Consider the following 23,462-nt stretch of genomic DNA (forward strand, 5'->3'; position numbering starts at 1 on the left):
AACATTACTGTCAAGTTCATGTTTAAAGTACTATCAAATAAAAATAATCAGGTAAGGCCATTCAGTGCAGTACTTGAGTAAATGGACTAGGTTTCCACCTCTTCAAAACACGTAAAGCAGCTGTTTCCGAAAAGCATTTAATGTTGATAAGTGTAGCTCAACTCTTCTCCAATGTGATGTGATGTTGTTCCAGCCCCTACGTGTACGCCATGCACTCTGAACAGCCGGACACATACGGACACAAAGTGGGGCCCATGAGCGCCGAGGTGAGCACCTGTGTGTGTGTGTGGGATGTGTGTGTGTGTGTGGACTGGGATGTGTGTTTTTACATGGAAAGCACATAAATATACTCACACATCCATATCGTTTCTCTCTGTGTGCATCGTGTGGCATCACATCACACACACTCACTTCCTGTGTTTCAGCTGAACAGCCCTCTGAGACTGATTGACAGGATTGTTGGCCAACTGATGGACGGACTGAAACAGATGAAATTACACCGCTGTGTCAACATCATCCTGGTGGGGGACCATGGTGGGACACACACACGCACGCACGCACACACACACACACACACCCCCCCCCCCCAACACAGACACTTACTAACATACTTCACTTCAGTATTCTTTTTATGCTACTTTAACCCTGTTCTACACTTCTATATTTAATAGGGAAATATCATACTTTTTACTCTAACACATGCCTTTAACAATCAAAGCTACCAGCTACTTTTACATATAAAAACACATGATTTTTATATATGATATGATGCAATACAGTACTTATAACAAACCCAGTATTTTAAAAAGTAGCTAAAATTGCAAACATTGACAAACTACAACATTGAATTGCACTTCCATGTATCTGTAAGCAAAAAAAAACAACAACAGAATAATATAATATTCTAAAATATAATAATAGTCTGAAAAGAGTCATTGTGCATACTGAGTATTTTTGATACTTTAGGTACATTTAGCTTCTGTACCTCTACTTAAGTAACATTTTGACTTCAGGACATCTCATACTGGAGTATTTTAAGACAAAGTGTGTGTGTGTGTGTGTTCTCAGGTATGGAAGAGGCCCACTGTGATCGCACCGAGTTCCTCAGTAACTACCTGAGCAACGCTGATGACATCATCCTTATCCCTGGGTCTCTGGGCAGAATACGCTCCAGATTCCCCAACAACCCTAAATGTAAGCTAGAGAAGTGACAGCTCATACTCCTCTTTCTTCTTTCTCCTTTTATTGTTTCTTTAGGTTTTTCTTTATTCTGTTCACTCAACATGAACAACATCAACTAATGATTGATGGTGCTGAGCTCGTTGTTACAGAGCTTTTTGTCTGTTAGATCTTCATCACCATAAATAACATGAGGCTGTGATGTGATTATGGCAGCATCCACAGAACCTACAGCAGCTTCCAGTGGAAACATTGGCTGTATCATTTATTTTCTAAATTGGTATTTAGTAAGATGTCTTTGTTTATTTGTCCTACTTCTTCTCATTGGTAACATTATCTTGCTTTGTTTGACTTTAAAATGGAGGATTAATGCTTTACAGAAGTTATTTATTTATTGATGATTTATTTTCACTGCTCTGTTCATTGTTATCTTTTCAGATGATGCCAAGGCTGTTGTTGCAAATCTAACAGTAAGTATAAGGATTGCATGACAAATATGAGAATGAGAGTGCAGAGTCAACCGTGTGATGAGTATTGATGACGACATTTGTTAAGTTTGATGAGAAGAAATGTTTTACTATTGTAGCAAAAAGATATGGATCAGGTGATAACGGCTGGTCAGAATCAGAATCAGACTTCCTTTATTCTTCCCACAGAGGGGAAATTCACATTATTGCAACAAAAGTAAGATAGAGACAAATAATAAAACACTATTGGATGAAGGGCATGAACATAATATTAGAAATACAAATTAAAAGTGTTTGCAATTTATTAAGTATACATTCGTAATAAAAAAGTTCACAATTTGCAAAATAAACGTTCGGGTAGAAAGTGGCAGCAGCAGTTTCTACCCGAAAAAAATGAAGTGATACATGTAGGATGTCGTCCGGTAGAAGCTAGATAACAGAAGTAAGATTATATATTGCACATAGTTACTTACAGATTCTTGTAATCTTGTAATGTGGAGGAGGCGTGTGGCATAGTGGGTTGTCCGTAGGTGTTCGGATCAGAGGGTCACAGGTTCAAACCCCCCTGCAGTCAGCATGTCGTTGTGTCCCTGAGACACTTCACCCCAAATTGCTCCTGTGGGGATTGCCCACAGTATTGAGTATGTAAGTCGCTTTGGATAAAAGCATCTAACAAGTAACATGTAATGTAATGTTGTTACAGTATTACCATTTTCAAACTAAAAAGGCAGCCAGTTATAATAATAATTTGAACTAGGAATATATTGCACACACAGTAAGTGTTATTCAGGGTGTCCGCGGGGTCTTAAAAAGTATTAAAAGTTGATAAATCAATTTAGCGAAAATGAAGGCTATTAAAAAGTATTAAACTGCATTTTCCAAGGTATTACATTTTGTAGCTTGTTTTCAATAAGTATATCAATAGTCCAAAGAGGTTGTATTCTACAGTGTGCCTGAATGTAATCATTGCGTAGGTGTGTAGTGTGATTCCGTGTAGTTTATTTATGGCATCCCGTTGGATTTGACGTCATCTGAACAGGACGCTCACTGCTTGATAGCGCGCGAAGGTCTGTTTACGTCGGTTGTTAAACAACATCGTTATGGAGAAATGCAAGTTTGCGTCCAAATGGTTGGAAGATAAGGAGGAAGGACAATCAATACTGTATATAGTCAATGTGAGGTAAAGTGTGTCGCCAATGTAACCGGTTACAACTCGAATTGGCGATGAGGTCTTAAAATGTATGGGAAGGGTCTTAAAAAAGGTCTTAAAAGGTCTTACATGTGACTTCAGGACTCCTGCATATATCCTGTTATTGCACAACAGTGGTGTCATAGTCTTTGTTTGTTTTTTCTTGCACTTTCAAATCAAATCAAATCAGGTTTTATTTATATAGCACATTTAAAAGCGATTTTTGGTCGAGCCAAAGTGCTGTACATGTAATAAAAACACATTACTACTTTGGTGACCTGTGTGATGGCTTTGTTCCAGTGTAAGAGAGCAGACCAGCACTTTAAGGCGTACTTGAAGCAGCACCTGCCCAAGAGACTGCACTACGCCAACAACAGACGCATAGAGGACATCCACCTGCTGGTGGAGAGGAAGTGGCACGTTGCCAGGTACAGTACAACCACTGCAACAGGAAGTACAAATAACGTCAACTAAATTGTAGAGGAGCAGTAATGAGTCCTAAAAGCCGGAAATGAGTCAGCATTTTAACATTTCCAGTTCCCCTGTCCCAAATTCAATTGTTTTTTGAATGGCCTGAATTGAAAAGAAAAATACGTTTTGTTCTACGACATAAAATACGTCGATAAAAACCCCACTGGTGAATGTTGAAGCTGCTATGTGTCATAAAAAAAGCAGTTGCTAATAAGTGACTAAATGAGATGACTAAACGTCGCTAAACATTAGCTGCCTTTAGCTTAGCGCTGGTGAAGTGCAGCCATGAAAGTGTGATGTTGTTTGTTTGTAGCCTCGCATTAGCTTTTTGATTCTGCTGATTGCATTTACGCTTCAACTATTATAAAAGTTTCGATATGTGGAGATTATCCTGCTGAACAAAACGTATCATAAACGTGTGTTTGCCACAGATATCATTTTCGGAACTATTCCAAAATCCAATTGGGTCCCGTTGTTTTTTTGTCAAGTGATCCATGTCTCCCCCGCCCCCCATAATTATTAAAATGTTTAGATGATCAGGGTTCTCCTGTAGAAGTGACTAATTGACTCTAAATGTTTGGCTGCTTTTACTAGCAGGAAGTGATGTGGCAGCCCACCCATCATCTGAGTTTTTTACTGAACATCTTGCTTTACTTAAAAGATACATTTAATGATGGGCTGCTAATAACACACCATTAACATATGAAGTGCTAATATTTTGTAACATGTTCTGTTATGGGCCACACTCGTGTGAAAACCATAGATCTTTTCCTAAAGTGCATCTGCTGAAGGGGACTTTGATGTTGAGAGGTGAAAAGTGTGACCGCAGTGATTCAGTGACAAAGTAAACCATGAGGTCATCTGCACTGAAATGTGAAAATAAACCTCGGCTTACAACGCTCACACACACACACACACACACACACACACACACACACACACACACACACACACACACACACACACACACACACACACACACACACACACACACACACACACATACACACACACACACACACACACCGCATAAATCCTAAACCACTACCTGTTCACACGAAATGAAACACTGAGTTTGTCTTATTTTCCTGTCAGCTAGTCATTTACATTTTTCACATGCTTGTGGCTTCATACCCGACATTGCCCCCCCGCCACACACACACACACACACACACACACACACACACACACACACACACACACACACACACACACACACACACACACACACACACACACACACACACACACACATTAAGTAGTAAGTGGTTTTTAAAAGGCACTTAGCACGAAGTGGCCTTTTTTCAGGACTGAGGCTGGGGGCTGTTAAGGAGTGCTTTTCCTGGGAAGAGGGCTTAAGTAGCTGAATAATAAAAACATACTGAAGTTGAACTGGAACCTTTCTAAAACGTCTAGTCATTAGAAACCTTTGAGGTGAAACCCTTCATGATTTATTTGACTTTTATGCAATGTGACGTCACCAGCATGACAGAGAAAAAATAACACTATGTTGTTTTTCAAGGAAGCAGTAATCCTGAACAGTTTTTCATAGATTCTCAAAAGTCTAGCTCGAAACATCTCTTTACAAATGCCCTTATTTGAACACAGTTTGGCATTAATTGGTGGGTAGGATTTTCAGAATTGCAAAGAGAAATGAAAAATAAAAAAAATTGGTTTAAAGACGTAGGAAACTCAATTGGTTGATGCTTGTTTAGCTTGGTGAACACGTCGAAGTGCAAAATAGTGAAACCCAGAGTGTTGATCCTCCTGAGGAGCAGATACATGAATGTTTTCTAAAAAGCACTTTCGATGGTTGCAAAAAACCTAGAAAGTGTATGGATGCTGGAAGTGTGGATTTTTGTAAGTCATATGTAAATGACATAGCTTATGTCGCTACTTTGATATTTTTAAATATATGATACTTCATTCCATATTTGTTAAATCCGACTAACAACAATGTGCGCCAATACAATGATTCCTATTCTTCAATACAGGAAGACCCCTGAGGGGAAGAGGCACTGCGGCTTCGCTGGTGACCATGGATACGACAATAAGATCAACAGCATGCAGGTACTCTCATAATCTATATTGTCCAGTAACACTGATTATACCTCCATTGTATGCACTATTCCACTGATTTAATAGGCCAAATAATTAGGCCTTAATTCTGAAACATTAACGTTGTTGTAACAAATCCATTTTCATTTTCAGACTATTTTCTTGGGGTATGGACCTACATTTAAATTCAAAACTAAAGTCCCAGCCTTCGAAAACATTGAGCTTTATAACGTCATGTGTGGTAAGACATATTTTTGCGTCCCTGTGTGCTTTGTTCTGAGTGTTTGATTCCAGATATCTTGGACCGTAATGTCTGTTTCTGTGTCTCTGGGAGCTGACACAGACAACACAGACTGCTGCAACCTTGTGCAATGAACCTGCAATGTGCACTATAGACACTGCAATAATCACTTTTATGTGAAAAACATACATTGTTATAAATGTCTCAACACCTTAATCTGTTACTTATGTCACTTAGTTATTTTTTGCTGCTACTCATTTTCAGCCATGGATATGTAATTATTTGTCTTTATTTTGTATACTATTACTTATGTGTGCTTTTCTTCTTTATAATTAATAAGTTAGCCTACTCTTCATTATTGTCGCCTTTTTACCTGCTATGCCCCTTTTGCTGTAACACTGTAAAGATCCCCCGCTGCAGGACTAATAAAGGAATTCTGATTCTGATTCTGCGGTGAAACTGGCTCTCCCACTCTCAGATCTTCTGGGTCTGAAACCAGCTCCTAACAATGGAACCCATGGCAGTATGAACCACCTGCTGAGGAGCCCCCCCCACAGAGCCACCATGCCCGAGGAGGTGTCCAGACCATTGTCCTCGGCCCTGGCCCCGGCAGGGACAGACGACCTGGGCTGCAGCTGCGACGACAAGGTTAGCACCATGACTCAGCATTACAGCGATATAGACTGATGACAACATGAAGACACAATGATCCTGTTGATTTGCCGTGGTACTCCATGCTTACATGTTGCTCCAGTTTGGGTGAAAGCATGTTAATCATCTTCAATAGTTCAGTAAGTTATGATTTAGTAATATTGTATCTGTAAAGAATACTGGTAGTAAATTCCATGCACTCCGAGGATAATTCTAGTTCATTACAACTGGGATCTAATTAAAAATGTTGTCTAACTGCTCAGTTTTAGGATTGCTTTGACATTGCTAAAATGAAGTCTGATAGTACAAGAAACACTCAAGAAAATGCTTTAGTGGGTAAAATGTTGGCAAAATTACAAAGAAAGGTAAGATTTATTAAAAGAAATATAATAAAACGTAACACTTGGATAAAAGAGTAAAGGTAAAGGTATAGTTTTAACCTGTTAAGCCCCACCCGCGGGGGCAAAACGCAACATCTTGCAAGAAACAGCGTCTGAGGGCTTCTTAACATTTAACAAACTATGAATGTGTCATATCCACTTAACGGGAAGAAACTCAGCTAACTGACGATATGAACAATTTTTAGCCAAACGAAACACAAGTCTAACGCCGAGCCTCTGAATTAGCCCTGAGCGAAAAAATGCTAACGCACTTTGCACAGAACTCACGGTAGAAACACTCCACCACTTATCGGATCTGCACAAACAAGACATCAGCTAGCAAGCTGAGATTCCACAGATTCCAGAAATATAAGTATCATCACTGTGCGATAAAAACTCGCGGCATGGGATACAAACCCAGACATCACACAACATAGCTTTACGGAGCAAACACGTGAATAGTCTTACCTTAGCTGTTGTTCTGATCAAAAGTTGTGTTCGATGGCATCAAAACGATAAAAACGCTGCTGAAGGTTAATCCAATGGTTAATCCAATGTGTCTGTGTCACTTTGAAATGATTACTGATAATCCATTTTCATATTTACTAGTTTGAGCCTAGGTTTCAGTTTTCAGTTTTCAGAGCGTAACATAGCTTTCGACTGCGTGCGCGTCACTCACTCCTCAATGGTAACGTGTGTGTGTATGTGGAACTCCCCCTTCGATTCTATTGGCTCTAACGGTTAAAAAGAGGTGTAAATCACCAAAATCGACCAATGGGTTCCAGAGAACCGGCAAATCCACCCAAATCCACCCAAAATTGTTTTTTTGCTAAACCTCTCTAAAAAGGTCAAATGTCACTTGTTTTGCATCAATCTTGATACAGGGTACTTATTATATGTTATAGTTTGGATTCCTAAAGCTTTTAGTCTACTATCCCATCATTCAAGGGTGGTTTTCACTATAAGTAATGTTTTATTTTTGGACGGACACTATCATTTACATTTTTTTACTATGTTCAATCTGAATTTACTTTAAAATAAAGAAATTCTATATTGATTCTGACTTTTCTACATCCAACTCACAGGTTTATCATTGCTTTGAGATAAAAGATTATTAATTTACCCCTTTCAGAAGTGAAGTTATAGTCATTTGTTCTGGGAATGTCATTTTCGAGCCTGAGACCTGAAAAACGGGCTTGGGTCTTAACAGGTTAAAGACAGCGTGACAACAGCAGAGCCTTTAAGCCTTACCCCCCCCCCCCCCCCCAGCATCAGTTCTTATATTTCAGGGACTGCTGTCCGTTTTTTAACAGCAGAGGTGGGCGTAGAGTGTAGGGTAAATATTACAAAGCACATGAGGTGGATAAGATTTGATTCAGTGGCAGTATAACCCTACGGTGTCTATGATGAAGGACAGTTTCTCTGATTGACAGTGAGTCCACAGTGAGGAAGGCTCAGTTGAGTATAAACTGTTGGCATGGAGCACTGGAGCTGATACACAGATCATTTTGGTATTTATGAATGTTTGCATCCATTTCTGGAAAGTTGGCCTCTAAACCAATCTCCAAAAATGATACTGTAATACTTTAATGTGATCATAACGATGATTGTGGGTGCGTGTAACGAAGCAGTTTATCTATCATTAGGTTTGGTTGGATGCCCAAAATGATAACAGAATATCTCTGCAACACACATTCAGTAATTCATTAATTCCCTTACAGTGTATAATAATGATAAAATACTGTTGACATAAATGTTGGTAAACTGCCAGTCAGCGTGTTCTCACAGTGTTTCCTGTAGCTCAGCAGCTACAGGCTCTCCCTCCTCGGTGATCACAGTCACAGAAGAATTAACATGGTTTTCATGTATGCATTTTATTTTAAGATAAGATAAGATATACTTTATTGATTCAAATTTGGGATTTTTTTCCAAAAACACACAATACATTCATTGTACCAGATCTGAAGTTCCTAGATTAGAAACATTGATATTCTGTAATACTTTGATATTGCAGTCTGGATGACTCTGATGGACTCATCTGACAAACATGAGGGTCATTCTTTTATCTGATTGTTAATGTGATCTGTTGAATATTTTGGTGACTAAAAGCAATCTAGTATCTTAAATTTATACAGTAACATGTTTTTTTCAGAGGTATATTGATATATTGGACAGCTCAGACATCAGTGACTGGTCGGGGGGGCAAGAGAAAGCAGTAGAGGAGAGATTGTTCTTGAGTTCATGAAGTTAAACAATGCTTCGATTGAGGATATAAACTGTTTCAAACATTCCTCTTGTAGATAAGATGACTGTGGTGTCTGAGGCACTTTGAACTCAGATTGTGTACAATTAAGGCATTGTGCCTTGCAGCCTTAAAGGAATGCTATCACAATTACAATACAAACATTTAAAAGGAATCTTAAACCACCAAACCTTTCATTAATGATGCTGTCTTTGTTCCTTATTTTTTCCTTCTTGTTTTCTCAATGTTTAAACTAACTCTCCTTTTTTGCTTTTGAAGTTAAAGTTGTCTTTTTACACAGCAGACCTGTAAAAAGATTCATCAGCATGGGCCTACCACCCATGTTGATTTAATAGATTGTGTGTGTGTGTGTGTGTGTGTGTGTGTGTGTGTGTGTGTGTGTGTGTGTGTGTGTGTGTGTGTGTGTGTGTGTGTGTGTGTGTGTGTGTGTGTGTGTGTGTGATTAGGCTATTAAGCTTTTGTATACACTTTAATAACCGTGTTGCATCTTTGCTTCCTGCTGCCGAGCTGAAGTCAATCACCTTCAGGTCAAGTCATTCACTCACAGAAAGAACTCTCTTTTAATCAAAGTGTATCCTTCACATGAAAGCCTCCTCGCTTTGATCAGTGTTTTTAAATGTCCTTACTGAATGTTTTGGATAGGAAGTGATTTGTGTCTCCTCTGCAGTGTGGCACTGTATCTCTGCTGTGTTTGTGATTCCCATGTAGATCTCTGGCAAGAGATTGTTTCAATCTCCGATCTTTTTGCAGTTGCGTGTAAAAAGTAGGGGCCAGAGAGGTTTGAAAGTGACCCTTGTACGAGGCTATAACCTGGAGCATCTGTGGCTCTGTCTCTTACAGAACAAAGTGGAGGAGCTAAACCAGCGACTGAGGCAAGCTATCGATGGTCAGTCCTCATGATGTTACTGAGACACTCTAATGACATGAACTGTGCTTTAAACAGGAGGAGGAAGGAGCTCATAATACAAGTTAAATAACTCTAATCCTCACAGTAAATGAAGATCGATCAGGGGTATCCAAACTACGGCCCGGGGGCCAAATGCGGCCTGTTGTCCATTTTGAATTGGCCCTCAGAAAGTTCTTAAAGTGTAATGGAATATAGCCCACACATACAACTTGTGCATGTCTTATATCGTACTTCTTAAATATATATGTACAATATATTAAACAGTATTCATTTGTTAATAAACCCACTTTTCAAATAAATTCAGTCAATTAGAGTTAAAAACATTTTCTAACAATGTAGTCTGAGGGATGAACTGACAACACTTTTTGTACCAAAATAATGAAACCCTCTGGAGAGCTGTGATGTAGACAGTTTTTTTCCTTAGAGCATATTCAAGTATGAAGCATAATTGACCTACATTTGATTGATTTTGCTAACTTATAACTTAACTTATGAGGCAATAAACCTCATCTCTAGTGTGTGGCCCAGCCCTTCGTATATTTCTATGTATGTGGCCCTCAGTGAAAAAAGTTTGGACACCTCTGAAATAGAGCCTCGCAGCAATACGAAATCTAGCAACACACTTTTCTAGGAAACTGTTCAATTTAAATGTAGACTTGACTAAATCTAATGTTAATTATACGTCAACTTACATTACATTTCATTTACCAAAAGTCGCTTTTATCCAAAGCGACTTACAATAAGTGCATTCGACAAACTTGAAGAAAACAGAATCATATAAGTACATTAGGTTTCATAGAGCCAAACCATTTTAAGTGCTACTCAACAGGCTTTAGATAAGCCAGTCCTTTGTTAGTATATAAGTGCTTTGTTAGTATATAAGTGCTTTGTTAGTATATAAGTGCTTTGTTAGTATATAAGTGCTTAGTTCGTATATAAGTGCTTACTTATTGAAATAGTAAAATACAGCAAATGATCCAGCATGTAGTCCTGCATCATTATCCAATGCATTCTATGACACGTCCCTGTCATGGGTATTAGTAATCAGCTGTAAACGGTAGTGTTGTGTTACACCCTGTGTCTCCTGCTGTGTGTGTCCCCCCCCCCCAGACAGCAGGAACCTGCCATACGGCCGCCCTGCTGTCCTCTTCAGAACCAAATACTCCATCCTGCACCACAGCGACTACATCAGCGGCTACAGCGAGGCCCTGTCCATGCCTCTGTGGACGTCATACAGCGTCAGCAGACAGGTACTCTTCACCCTGACACTATTCATTACACTTTACAGCTTTATAACCTGACATTTCAATATGTTCCAATGTTCTAAGATACTACAGGAGCCACTATCATTATTTGTTTTTATTTAATACATATATTTTCTTTAATGACTTATCCTAGCACAGTAACTGCTATTGATCACATACGGTTACATTCATGTGAAAGCAATGTCTTCCTAACTTGACACCATCGATTGCTCTGAGACTCTTGATCAACTGTGTGTGTGTGTGTGTGTGTGTGTGTGTGTGTGTGTGTGTGTGTGTGTGTGTGTGTGTGTGTGTGTGTGTGTGTGTGTGTGTGTGTGTGTGTGTGTGTTGCAGGTAGAAGTGTCCCCTCTGCCTGAAGCTCTGTTTAACTGTGTGCGCGCTGACAGCAGAGTCCCCCCCACCTACAGTCAGTCGTGCACCAACTACAGAGCAGACAGACAGATCACCTACGGCTTCCTGTACCCCCCCCGTGAGTCCCCCAGCTGCAACTCTGAAATCACAGGAACTAAACAAAAACTATATTTTGTAGATTATTCATTTTCAAAAAACTGAATATTGATTTAATCAGACACATTCTCATGCATTTACCTCCATTTATTCACTATCAATGCATTGAGCAAAATATAAGATCTTGTAATTAAATGTACAAATAATTACGACTTACTTTGATATATTTCTATGGTGGCTGACAGTGGCAAACCAGCTACAACGGCCCAAAACACTTACATTAGAAGAACTGTGACAAACCAATCACAGTTTTTTTACTTGCAATAATTTCATATTCTTTTGGGCCGTTGAAGCGCGTTTGCACCTGTCGGCCACCGTCATTTTTCTCATATACATTCATACATTTTAAACCATGGCTCAATATTTTTTGTTTGGTACATGTTATACATGTTTGTAATGTTTCACTTTTTCATTGGCAGAATTGTCTTCAAGCACAGAGAAAAAATATGATGCTGTCCTCATCACCAACACTGTGCCCATGTATCCTGCATTCAAGAGTAAGTTACTCAGCGATTAAAGGCTCCATTGTCTTTAGTATCATTAGCCGCGTTCACACCGCAGTACTTTTCCCACTTTAGTTCCGATATAGTTCCGAAATGTCGCGTTCACACCAAAAAGAGCCGGGACTAAAATTAGTTCATCAGAACCTTTTGACCCCCTTTTCCGTCCCTGCTAGAGAGCAGGTACTTTCGTGGGAGAAAAAGGTTCCTATGTCTGATTGGCTGGGCGGATTGCAAACCACGCCCCGTAAAACTCCCAAAAAGTTTTGTGAAGCCGCCATTTTATTATCCTTGCATTAGCATTATTAGCATTAGCATTCGCCCAGCGCACAAACGCAGAGAGACTAACTTATGGCAACACAAAAGAAAACATGGGAGCGGTGGAGATGAGGAGGTGTCGGCGTTCTGGAGATTTACTCTGAAGGCTTCAGTAGAAGCTGCTGGGAGTCCCAGCAGCTTCTACTGAAGCCAGTCCCCAACTCCGGGGACTCCGGGTGGCAGTATACGCCGTGAAGTTGTTTGCGGCCTGCCAGTAAACCCAAAGCAGAAGAAGAAGTGACGTCAGCGGCTTCATTTGCCTTGCCCGGATGGTTTGCAATCCGCCCAGCCAATCAGAAATAGGAACCTTTTTCTCCCACGAAAGTCCCTGCTCTCTAGCAGGGACGGAAAAGGGGGTAAAAAGGTTCTCATGAACTCATTTTAGTTCCAGATTTTCAACATTTCGGAAATATATCGGAACTAAAGTGGGAAAAGTACTGCGGTGTGAAAGCGCATCTTGTTGTGTTTTTCCTGCATAGAAACAAGCTGAATCATTCAGATGGATTCTCTGATACATTGATCCTCCCCTCACAGTCTCTTTGCTCCCTCTGTTTGTCTCTTTGTTCCCTTTCTGGCACATTTACAGGAATATGGGGTTACTTCCAGAGAGCGCTGGTGAAGAGATATGCCACTGAGAGAAATGGAGTGAATGTGCTCATTGGACCCATTTTTGACTACGACTATGATGGCGTCAGGGACTCTGCGGAGAAGATAAAAGAGTGAGAACAATCAATAAATTACATTTTATTTATATAGCCCAATATCAAGACTCATTACACATTTGTCTCAGGGGGAAATTCTGGACAAGAACATAGCAAAACTAAAAGGCGATTTTCCAACTCAAGTGCTTAAATTATTAAGTGCAAATACAATACATTCATGTCACATGCTGTACAAGTATTAAGAAGGTAAGATAAGATGGACCTTTATTTATCCCTGTGGGGAAGGTAAACAAATAACAACAATTTAAATAACATTATATAGTAACTGTTAAAACAAGATATCACAACAAGGTATACTTTGATCAGTTGAATGAACATACTGTATATATGTGGGTTCAGATTGTTAAATATATTTACATGTAAGTGTGCAGATTCGAGTGCGGGTCAAAGTCATTTGTACAAACAGTGCAGATTTGATGTATGTACAGTACGGGTTACTTTTAATGGGTTACATGTAGCCCTGTGCAGCCTGATGGCTACAGGCTCAAAGGACAGTCCAAGCAGTTTGTGCTGACCCGAGGATGGATGAGTCTGGGGCTGAACGGGCTCCTCATCTTTTAGCCCTAGGTATTGCAGCCATAGATCTATATCTTCATATATATACATATAAAGACCATTGCAAAACATAAAGGAACACCTACCAACAGAGCGCAAGAAAATGATTAACATATAAGGATCCTTCCTGATGACGTTTACATCTGTGGTTTTTGCTCTTGCAGAAATGTATAAAAAGGATCTTTTATAGAAGGAATAAGAGGAACCAAAATGAATCCAGGTTGAGGGAAACACATGTTACAAATGAATTTTGATCTCACGTCTCCTGCTGGTCCTCCCTGCAGGTATGTCAGCGGGATGATCCCTGTCCCCACTCACTACTTCGTGGTGCTGAGCAGCTGCCTGGACTTCACCCAGCCAGCAGACGCCTGCAGCGGGCCGCTCAGCAACGCCGCCTTCATCCTGCCCCACAGAGCCAGCAACGAGGAGACCTGCACTGTGAGGAGCATCACACACACATATACACACATTCAGAGAGCAGGTCCACACAGTGTGTATGGCCTCTTAGATCATTCAGAAATGACAGTATTCTCCCTGACAGAACATAGAATCTGTGGATCTAAATAATAATAATAATAATACATTTAGTTTATAAAGTGCTTTTCAGAATCCAAAAAGACGCTCTATGAAAAAGTCTCACCTAAAAAAGACAGTCGCACGAAATTCAATTTAAAATTCAGATCGGTGGAGTTATGACGGGGGGGGGGGGGGTGGGAGTTTCATGGCAAGAAGATCATACGAGCGGAAGAAATGTTCTAGTAACAAATCGCAAATCTTTAAATCCATGAAATGTACACATTGTAAAGCTGTACGTGGTTATGGAACTGAAATGTTAAAGGAAAAGTGCTACATCTTTACATTACATGTCATTTAAGTTGATGCTTTTATCCAAAGCGACAACATTTCAAGTTATGTATCTTGCCAATTCGACATTTTGACTGATCAAACCACTGAGCATCTGATTGGCAGACACTGGTCTACCCCACTGAGCCACAGCTGCCCCTAAATCTTGAAACATGTGTTTCTAAACTTTCTAAGCTTTCTTTTCAGAGTAGGGTGAGAAAGTTAATATTCATCCCAATCTTGATATGTAGCCTGTGCAAAAAATTCCCAATTTTGGGAAAGCAATGTGTTCAAATATTTCTCAACAAACCACAGTCAATCACCTGCAGGGCACTTTCCATTCACTCAGCACAGGTTGTAGTTCATGTTTCTGCACAGGCTCAATGAAACCAAACCTTTTATGAACAGTCACTGTCCAGCATGTAATTCCAGCTAATACTAAACACTATTATTTTGTATGTCTGTTAGTGTGCAGGTCAAACAAACAGGAAACAACATGTTCGTTAGTGTGCTGTTGGCAGCTGTCTTTTATCCTTAATGGTCAGGAAAGCTGTTTCTTCATGGTTCCAGTGTTCAAACTGAGCCTGTCCTGACTCCAGCTCTGTTCCATGAGAGTGGTTTAATGTTCTAATCTCAATCTCATGACAATATACTGTAAACTATTTTCCTTTAGAACAATGGTAAGGGTTGGGGTAAACCTCATGCTAATGACTGTGTGTTCCTCCCTGTCTCCCCAGAGCTCAGAGGAGGAGTCCCGGTGGGTGGAGGATTTGATGAAGATGCACACGGCGAGGGTCAGAGATGTGGAGATCCTGACGGGCCTGGACCTGTACCGCAGAACCACCCGCAGCTACGCCGAAATCCTGTCACTCAAGACCTACATGCACACCTACGAGAGCGAGATCTGAAATGTGCTGCTCCGCTCACTGTGCTGTTGGTGAGGTTTCTAACCGTGGTCGATGCTTGTGGTACCAGGAAGAGGTGTGATCATCTCTATAACACTGACCTACACAGCTGGAGCTTTCACTGTACAGCAGATCCATGTGTGGCCCTCCCTTCAGCCATAACGAGTTCATCTTCTAGCATGCAATACATAATAGCAGTACACATGGGCCTTCCCCTTAAGTCATTTACTGACGATACACCCAGGATTTGAGTTATTTTTGTATAAACATTTTAATTATTTGTAAAAGTGATTATTTTAAAGTAGTAAAAGATCTTGAATTGCACTACAAAGCCATCATCACAAAGTCTCCCCTCAGTGTTCAGGATGTGACAGCTCCACTCTGATTCACAGCGTTCACTCATCACTCTCTGCAGTGAACACATTAGTTTTGAATGAAATGAAAATGCAATGTTGTTGTTTGTGTGTGTACAGTGTGTATATGTTGAGGTCGAAATGTATTCTGTTTGTGTCAGACTGTGTTGATTGTGTGTGTGTGTGTGTGTGTGTGTGTGTGTGTGTGTGTGTGTGTGTGTGTGTGTGTGTGTGTGTGTGTGTGTGTGTGTGTTGACTTTTTGTTCCGTGCACAATAACAATAATGTCAATGCTGGTGATTTATTAATGTGTGTCCTAAAACATTTACCACCTGTGAGACATATTTATGCTTTATGTGTATTTAATCACAATAAACAATGTTTTTACTAAAATCTGCAGTCTGTTTGTCTCACATCATCAGTCCATCTACATACAGTATTATTCCACATGACTCTGCCAACCTCCATCCATCACTGCCACCAGGGGGACACTAGTGGTGGTGCAACAAGTTAACCTCAAACCTGAGGGCCATATGAGCCTGGTTTTTAAAAATGTATTCATTCACTATTAAGAATAGTAACATGTATTGTGTTTGGGGTCAATATGCTGGTGGGCATGGCTCCAGCAAAAACAGAATCTGCATCAGTCACACACAAAAACAAGACAATGTTGTTGAGTTTCTACACCACCACTTCTTCCTTTTTTACATTTCTCTACTTTGTACGGTTTAATAACGTAAGCCATGGAAAATACTTTTTTCTAATTGTCGTCATGTAGGAGAGTTTTTCAGTCTGTGGCTTTCGATCTGGTTTCATTGTCTCGTGTTTTACATTTGTATGTCCTGTCTGTTTTTTATGTATTTATGCTATGTATTTATACAGTTGTTGATGTACAGCACTTTTTTCAACTCTGTTGTTTTTAAATGTGCTATAGAAATAAAGTGGATTGGATTGTATTGGATAGTGAACAAGACAATAAAATACATTTCATTTTAGTTTACCGAGTTAAGCAGCAGGTGGCGCAAATTCTCCGTTTTGAAAAAAAACATTAAACCATTGCAGAAGAGATGATGAAGCAATTCAAAGAGCACCAGTGGAAGTTTAAACAGTAAAAGACAACGTGTGAAGGTCACATCAGATCTATGTGGAGCAGTAAGGTGAATTTTTTTATATTCTACCATTTAATCATCTCATCGGCGTAGCAGAAGCTTCAGCGGACGTTTGAAGTCACATGCTTTATGTGTAATGTAAAATATCCCAAGCACATAGTCACATTTGTTTGATATCCCGATATATTCTTTCAAATGTTCAGCTTTTTAACTCTCACTTTATTATTTTATGGGCATTAAAACACACGTATTACAACCAAGGAAGTTGCCAATAAACTCCATTGCTTAACAATTAAATAGTTAATAAGAAATGTATACAATTATAGAAGTGCCCGTTCCTAAGGTTTATTGATCCTTCACTCACCAGGCGGGGTGTTTTCCTGGATCCAGTCCAGCAGCTCCTCCTGAGGCATGTTGCTGAACTCTCCGATGATCGCCCACTGCGCCTGCGTGACCCTGACGTTTTCGTGATAGATTCCGAAGACTTAATGAACATGGCTGATCGCGATGTTTATGTTAAACTGCCGGAGTTTTGGGAGCATGCTGCTACGGCGTGGTTCGCACACGTGGAGGCGCACTTTGCCTGCCGCTAGGTTCCGTGACGGGGACCTGAAATATTTTCACATGGTGGCGGCGCTGGGGAGCTCCACGTCGTCCAGGTTGGTTGGATTTATCACAGATCCCCCACGCCATGGCAAATATGAGGCGATTAGGGCCCTTCTCCTTAAGACATTTAGCTTATCTACTAAGGAGAGGGCTCGCCAGATTTTTGATGTGCTCACGGACTCCTGGTGGACGTTAGAAACAAACGCTTGGTTGATGCCTTGACGTTTTCCTCCCTTGTGTGTACGCTTGGCAAGGCGGCGTACAATGGGCTGTCGGGCTCGCTGTCGGGTGCAGACAGGTTTCTCAGGCTGTTGGTCGAATTTCTGGACCTGACGCTGCCCACCTTCTCTGCGCTCACCACCAAGCATGGGGTGGAGCACCACGTCACCACTGAAGGTCCCCCAGTCTACGCCAGGGCCCGGCGGTTGAATCCTTCTAAACTTGCAGTAGCGAGGGCGGAGTCCTCGACCATGGAACGCCTGGGTATCATCTGCCGGTCTGACAGTCCTTGGGCCTCTCCTCTGCACATCGTTCCCAAGCCTAACGGCGGTTGGCGCCCGTGTGGGGATTATCGCCTCCTCAACAACGCCACGACACCCGACCGATACCCGGTGCGGCACATTCAGGACTTTTCAGCGCACCTGGCGGGTACGCTGGTGTTTTCTAAGGTGGACCTGGTGCGTTGATACCACCAGGTACCCATGCATCCCCTGGACGTTTGTTTGAGTTCCTGCGGATGCCTTTTGGGTTCAAGAACGCCGCTCAAACGTTCCAGCGCCTGATGGATTCGGTGCTGCGGGACTTACCGTTTGTGTTCGTCTACCTGGACGACATACTCGTCGCCAGCACTTCTGAGGAGGAACACCTGTCCCACCTCCGAGCCCTTTTCACGAGGCTCAGCCAACACGGGCTGATAATCAACCCTGCAAAGTGCCTGTTCGGGGTGTTTGACATTGACTTCCTTGGGCACCGCGTCACCAAGGGCGGGGCAGCACCCCTTCCGGCGAAGGTTGAGGCTGTTGCGGCGTTTCCTCGCCCGCACACAGCCCGGTCGCTCCGTGAGTTCCTGGGGATGGTGACTTTCTACCACCGTTTCATCGCCCGGGCCGCCCACATTATGCGGTCGCTGTATGAGGCGTTGAAGGGTAAGGCCCCCATCCAGGAGATCGACTGGACGCCGGCAGCTGAGGTTGCTTTTAAGGAAGTCAAGACCGTGCTGGCTCAGGCGGCCCTGTCATCCGTCATCCACGGCTCCCATCTCCATTACCACAGACGCATTGGACTACGCCGTCGGTGCGGTGCATGAGCAGTGGGTGGAGGGCGCTTGGCAGCCACTCGCCTTTTTCAGCCGTCAGCTGACGCCCAGGGAACGCAGGTACAGCGCTTTTGACCGGGAGCTCCTTGGACTCTGGCTCACTTCCGTTTTTTAGCAGCGACAGCTTTCCTACATCTCGGAGTTCACCACCGACATTAAGCACGTGGCTGGCAAGTCGAACCTGGTCGCAGATTGCCTCTCCAGGGTCTTCATCGGGGCCGTCCAGTTGGGGAACGACTATACCCCCATGGCGGCGGACCAGGTCACGGACCCCAGCGTCCAGGCCCTGAAAGGAGATGACGTGGGGCTGCGCCTGGAGGATGTGGTTTTCGATGACGCGGGCATTACTCTCCTGTGCGAGGTCTCCACGGGCCTGCCGCGTCCAGTCGTTCCCGCCAGTTGGAGGCGCCCCGTCTTCGAAGCGGTGCACGACCTGTCACACCCTGGCGGGAAGCCTTCGGTGCGCATGGTGGCCGCGAAGTTCGTCTGGCGGGGGCTCAAAAAGGACGTGAGGACTTGGGCCGGCGAGTGCGTGGCTTGTCAGCGCGCTAAGGTGCACCGCCACACGAAGGCCCCCTTGGAGCGTTTCCTGGTGCCTGAGAGGAGGTTTGACCACGTCAACATCGATCTGGTTGGTCCATTGCCCTCCTCTCAGGGCTTTTCCTACCTCCTTACCATGGTGGACAGGACGACCCGTTGGCCGGAGGCGGTCCCTCTCGTGTCGACATCGGCGGCTGACATAGCCCGGGCCTTCATTGCGACGTGGGTATGTCGGTTTGGCACCCCTTCGGACATTTCCTCGGACCGGGGTTCACAGTTCACGTCTGAGCTCTGGAACGCCGTGGCGAGAGGTTTGGGGGTTAAGCTTCACAGGACAACCGCTTATCACCCTCAGGCTAACGGCCTCTGTGAACGTTTCCATCGCTCCATGAAGGCGGCACTCAGAGCCGGCCTGACGGACGGTAATTGGGTCGACAAGCTACCTTGGGTAATGCTGGGCCTGAGGACCGCGCTTAAAGAGGATCTGCAGTGCTCCACGGCTGAGATGGTCTACGGTCAGCCGCTGAGGGTGCCAGGGGATTTCCTCCCCAACGCATCGGCTCCCTGGTCGACGACGGCCCAGCGGGCTTTCCTGCAGGACGCTGCTGAGGCCTTTGCTCCGATCCCCACTGCTCAGCACGGTACTCAGGTGTCCCGGGTTCCCGTGGAGCTCCGCTCGGCGGGGCACGTTTTCATCCGGCACGACGCGCACAGAGGCCCCCTGCGGCCCCCTTACGATGGGCCTTTCCGGGTCTTGGAACACGGGGACAAGCACTTGGTGGTCGACCTGGGTGGTAAGGCCGAGCACGTCTCGGTGGACCGGGTGAAGGCTGCTCACTTGGATTTGGACCAGCCGGTGGTGCTGGCACGGCCTCCGCGACGGGGCCGCCCCCCGGCCTTGACCCCTGTCACCGAATTAAGACCTACTGTTCCGGTCCCACCTCTTCCGGCGGCCGCCCCTGCAGGGGTCGCTTTCCCGGCTTCCGTGCTCAGGAGTTGTGGTGGTCGGCCTGTCGTTCCTCCTCGCCACACAGACTTTGTATATGAGTGAATTCTGGGGGGGCTTGTGTGGTGGCACATTATGGGACATAATTCACCGTTGTGGATATTGTGTGTTGCAACACGGAGCTGTTAGTGAGGGTACCGTGTTGTGGTATTCATTCTAGCTTGACAGTAGCAACGAGCAGATGTCCTACCTTGTCTTGTAACAAATGGAAAATAAAGTGTGGAGTTCCATACTGAACACACCGCCTCTGACTCCCTTTCATCGGCTCTACAAGCCCACATTTGGGTACATCTGGTTCCATCAGTGCCATTTGAACTTTTTCAGGTACCAGATTATAAAAATGGTGTATTACATTGAATTATCACCATAGGTATTCATTCCATCCAAAGAAAAAAAAAAGAAAAAAAATACAAAAAAAAAAAAAAATTTATTTGTGAAAAAAAAAAGAACCTGCCGACGGGGTCTTTGGGGCTTAACAGGTTAAGTCCCCTAATAAATCCTCCCTAATTGATCTCATTCTAACTAATGTTCCCTATAAATACTCATCTGTGGGAGTATTTGCGAATGATGTGAGTGACCACTGTGCTGTAGCCACAATTAGGGACACTAAGGTCCAAAAGGGTAAACCTCGCATTATAATTAAGAGAGACATAAAACATTTTGTGGAGCAGGGTTTTGTACATGATCTGTTTGGGTTTGATTGGGGAAAAATTGATCTGTGTGCTGATGTAGAAACTGCATGGTCTTATTTTTATCTTGGTTTTATGGAGATCATTGATAGACATGCACCCCTACGTAAATTTAGAGTAAAGGGACGAGACAATCCTTGGTTTTCTGCTGAACTGTCCAGTCTCCTGCATGAGAGAAACAAGGCCTGGGCAAAGGCTAGGAAATCAGGCTCAGAGGTAGAATGGCTGCGTTTTAGGCAACTAAGGAATAGCTTCACTTCACATGTCAAAAGTGCTAAGTCGAAGTACTATTTGTCAGTTACTACAGAAAACCTAAATAATCCTAGGAAATTTTGGAAAGCCATAAAATCGATATCCACCGGTGAGATCCGAAATGAGCTACCTCCGTGCCTTACCACAGCATCTGGCTCTATATCGGACAGGGCCACCATGTTAAATTACTTTAATGAGCATTTTGTGTCCTGTGGCTCTCTGTTTGATTCTGTGACTAACTCTGCTTCTGTGAACACCACAGTCTGTGACTCTGAACAATGTGGTCTGGAAAACCCTTTCAGTTTTACTCCTTTTACTGTAAATGTTGTTCATGAAGCATTATCTAAGTTAGATCCTAAGAAACCGGCTGGCCCGGACAACGTAGAACCTTTCTTTTTAAAGATAGCTGCAGATTTTATTGCACCACCTCTCACTACTCTTTTTAACCTCTCCCTCAGCACAAATGCAATTCCAAAAGTATGGAAGTCAGCTTATGTTTTGCCTTTACTTAAAGGAGGGGAGGCAACTATTTTAAATAACTATAGGCCAATCTCTAAATTGTCAGTTCTGGCTAAGGTGCTCGAACGCCTAGTGAGTGAACAAGTAAAGGAGATTCTATGTAAAAATGATATCCTGTCTAAACATCAGTCAGGCTTCAGAAAGAAACATAGCACCATCACTGCCACAATGAAAGTGGTGAATGACATTACAAGTATTTTAGATAAAAAGCAGAGTTGTACAGCTCTATTTATTGATCTTTCTAAAGCGTTTGATACCGTCGATCATCGCATCTTAAAGCAGAGGCTACTCAGTATTGGAATATCCAGCCATGCAGTAGGGTGGTTTGTGAACTACCTCTCTGAAAGGTCCCAATGTGTTCACTTTGATGGGCTGTCTTCTGAGTGGTCGCAGCACACATGGACATTAAAATCTCCGCAAATCAAAACACGATCATATTTCACCATGATCCCGGACAGAAAGTCAGAAAAGCCAGTAATGAAATCCTTATTGCATTTTGGTGGACGATACACGACTGCGCAGCAGAGTATAGGCGAGGCCGGGTTCAGTTCAAAAAGCTGCAACTCAAAGCTAGCATAGCTAGTTACAGGGTGAAGCAATCGGCATTGGAGACTAGCTCTAAACACTGTAGCTATGCCCCCACCACGGCCGGAGGCACGGGGGGAGCTGAAGAATGTACAGTCAGGAGGAAGAAGTTCAGAAAATGGTACATACTCGCCAGCGTGGACCCAGGTCTCTGTCAGGAACATCAAATCCAGATCACGAGAGGTGAAGAAGTCGTTTAACAGGAACGTCTTGTTTGCTATTGACCTAGCGTTTAGCAAAGCCATGCAAAGTTTTCTCTCCGGGCTGGCCGAAGGTGTAGTGCGTCTCAGCTGACGAAGATGTGTGTGTTGAACGCCGCGCAGACCGGGAGCAGTCAGTCGGGCAGGAGGAGCTGCCAGCGGGCCCAGCAGAGGCCGCAGCTCTGGAAAGACAGGGCGAATCCTTCTTTGCTGTGTGTTGCTGCCAGCCCATCTCTCCCATAGATATATATGGTCTCTCCCCCATTCTCATTGAGTATTTTACAAAGAGTGAAACAGTGCCCCTCTAGATGTTATGGTAAAACAGTAGATTGCACTCAGTGTTGTGAGAGGAGGCCAGCCGAAATTGGCTTCCCTTGGTGAAAAAAAATGGAGGGATTGACCAATCAGACAAGGCTCACGTCATGCCCCTGCCAACCTGTGATTAGTCAGAGCCATGCCAAGGGAAGCCAGAGGCGGCTGGCTTCACAATCCAATCAAATCGCATCAACTTAGTGGTGCAGTGACGCGGAAGTAAGCTGCGCTCACGTTTCCTAGACAAAAAAGCAATAGGATTTCTCCATAGGATTTTGGAAAATAGCTCGAAATAAGGTCTGTGGAAAACGAACCTGTTAGATAAATGCACGTTTTGTTCAGCCGGATAATATCCACATGTCTACTCTACTTTTATAATTTTCTAATCATAAATCTAATCGATAGATAGATAGATAGATAGCGTCACTGCACCACTCTCACCGCCGTTAGAAAGTAGCAAGCAACTGAAGCAAGTGCAATTATGGAGGATGGAGATTTGGAGTATTTAATCAAAAATAATTGTACTAAACTTCCACTACAGCAGCAACTAAACAAT

General features: G+C 43.0%; 1 protein-coding gene across 2 annotated transcripts in view; it reads left to right on the forward strand.

Moving 5' to 3' along the window:
* Positions 1 to 16,141, forward strand: part of enpp2 (ectonucleotide pyrophosphatase/phosphodiesterase 2) — a 33,598-nt gene extending 17,457 nt beyond the window's left edge. Inside the window, exons 11-25 of one of the 2 annotated variants that reach the window (XM_034115542.1) lie at positions 194 to 266; positions 426 to 534; positions 1,069 to 1,194; positions 1,618 to 1,649; positions 3,136 to 3,263; positions 5,301 to 5,376; positions 5,518 to 5,605; positions 6,084 to 6,253; positions 9,650 to 9,785; positions 10,917 to 11,056; positions 11,405 to 11,540; positions 11,998 to 12,075; positions 12,983 to 13,115; positions 13,958 to 14,111; positions 15,254 to 16,141. In XM_034115542.1, coding sequence (XP_033971433.1) covers positions 194 to 266; positions 426 to 534; positions 1,069 to 1,194; positions 1,618 to 1,649; positions 3,136 to 3,263; positions 5,301 to 5,376; positions 5,518 to 5,605; positions 6,084 to 6,253; positions 9,650 to 9,785; positions 10,917 to 11,056; positions 11,405 to 11,540; positions 11,998 to 12,075; positions 12,983 to 13,115; positions 13,958 to 14,111; positions 15,254 to 15,424 — 1,750 coding nt within the window. In that variant the 3' untranslated portion in view covers positions 15,425 to 16,141. The remainder of the gene's footprint in view (positions 1 to 193; positions 267 to 425; positions 535 to 1,068; positions 1,195 to 1,617; positions 1,650 to 3,135; positions 3,264 to 5,300; positions 5,377 to 5,517; positions 5,606 to 6,083; positions 6,254 to 9,649; positions 9,786 to 10,916; positions 11,057 to 11,404; positions 11,541 to 11,997; positions 12,076 to 12,982; positions 13,116 to 13,957; positions 14,112 to 15,253) is intronic. The other variant, XM_034115543.1, reaches the window with a different exon arrangement.
* Positions 16,142 to 23,462: the final 7,321 nt, after the last annotated feature.

The sequence above is a fragment of the Trematomus bernacchii genome, unplaced genomic scaffold (assembly GCF_902827165.1).
Source record: "Trematomus bernacchii unplaced genomic scaffold, fTreBer1.1, whole genome shotgun sequence".
NCBI lineage: Eukaryota > Metazoa > Chordata > Actinopteri > Perciformes > Nototheniidae > Trematomus > Trematomus bernacchii.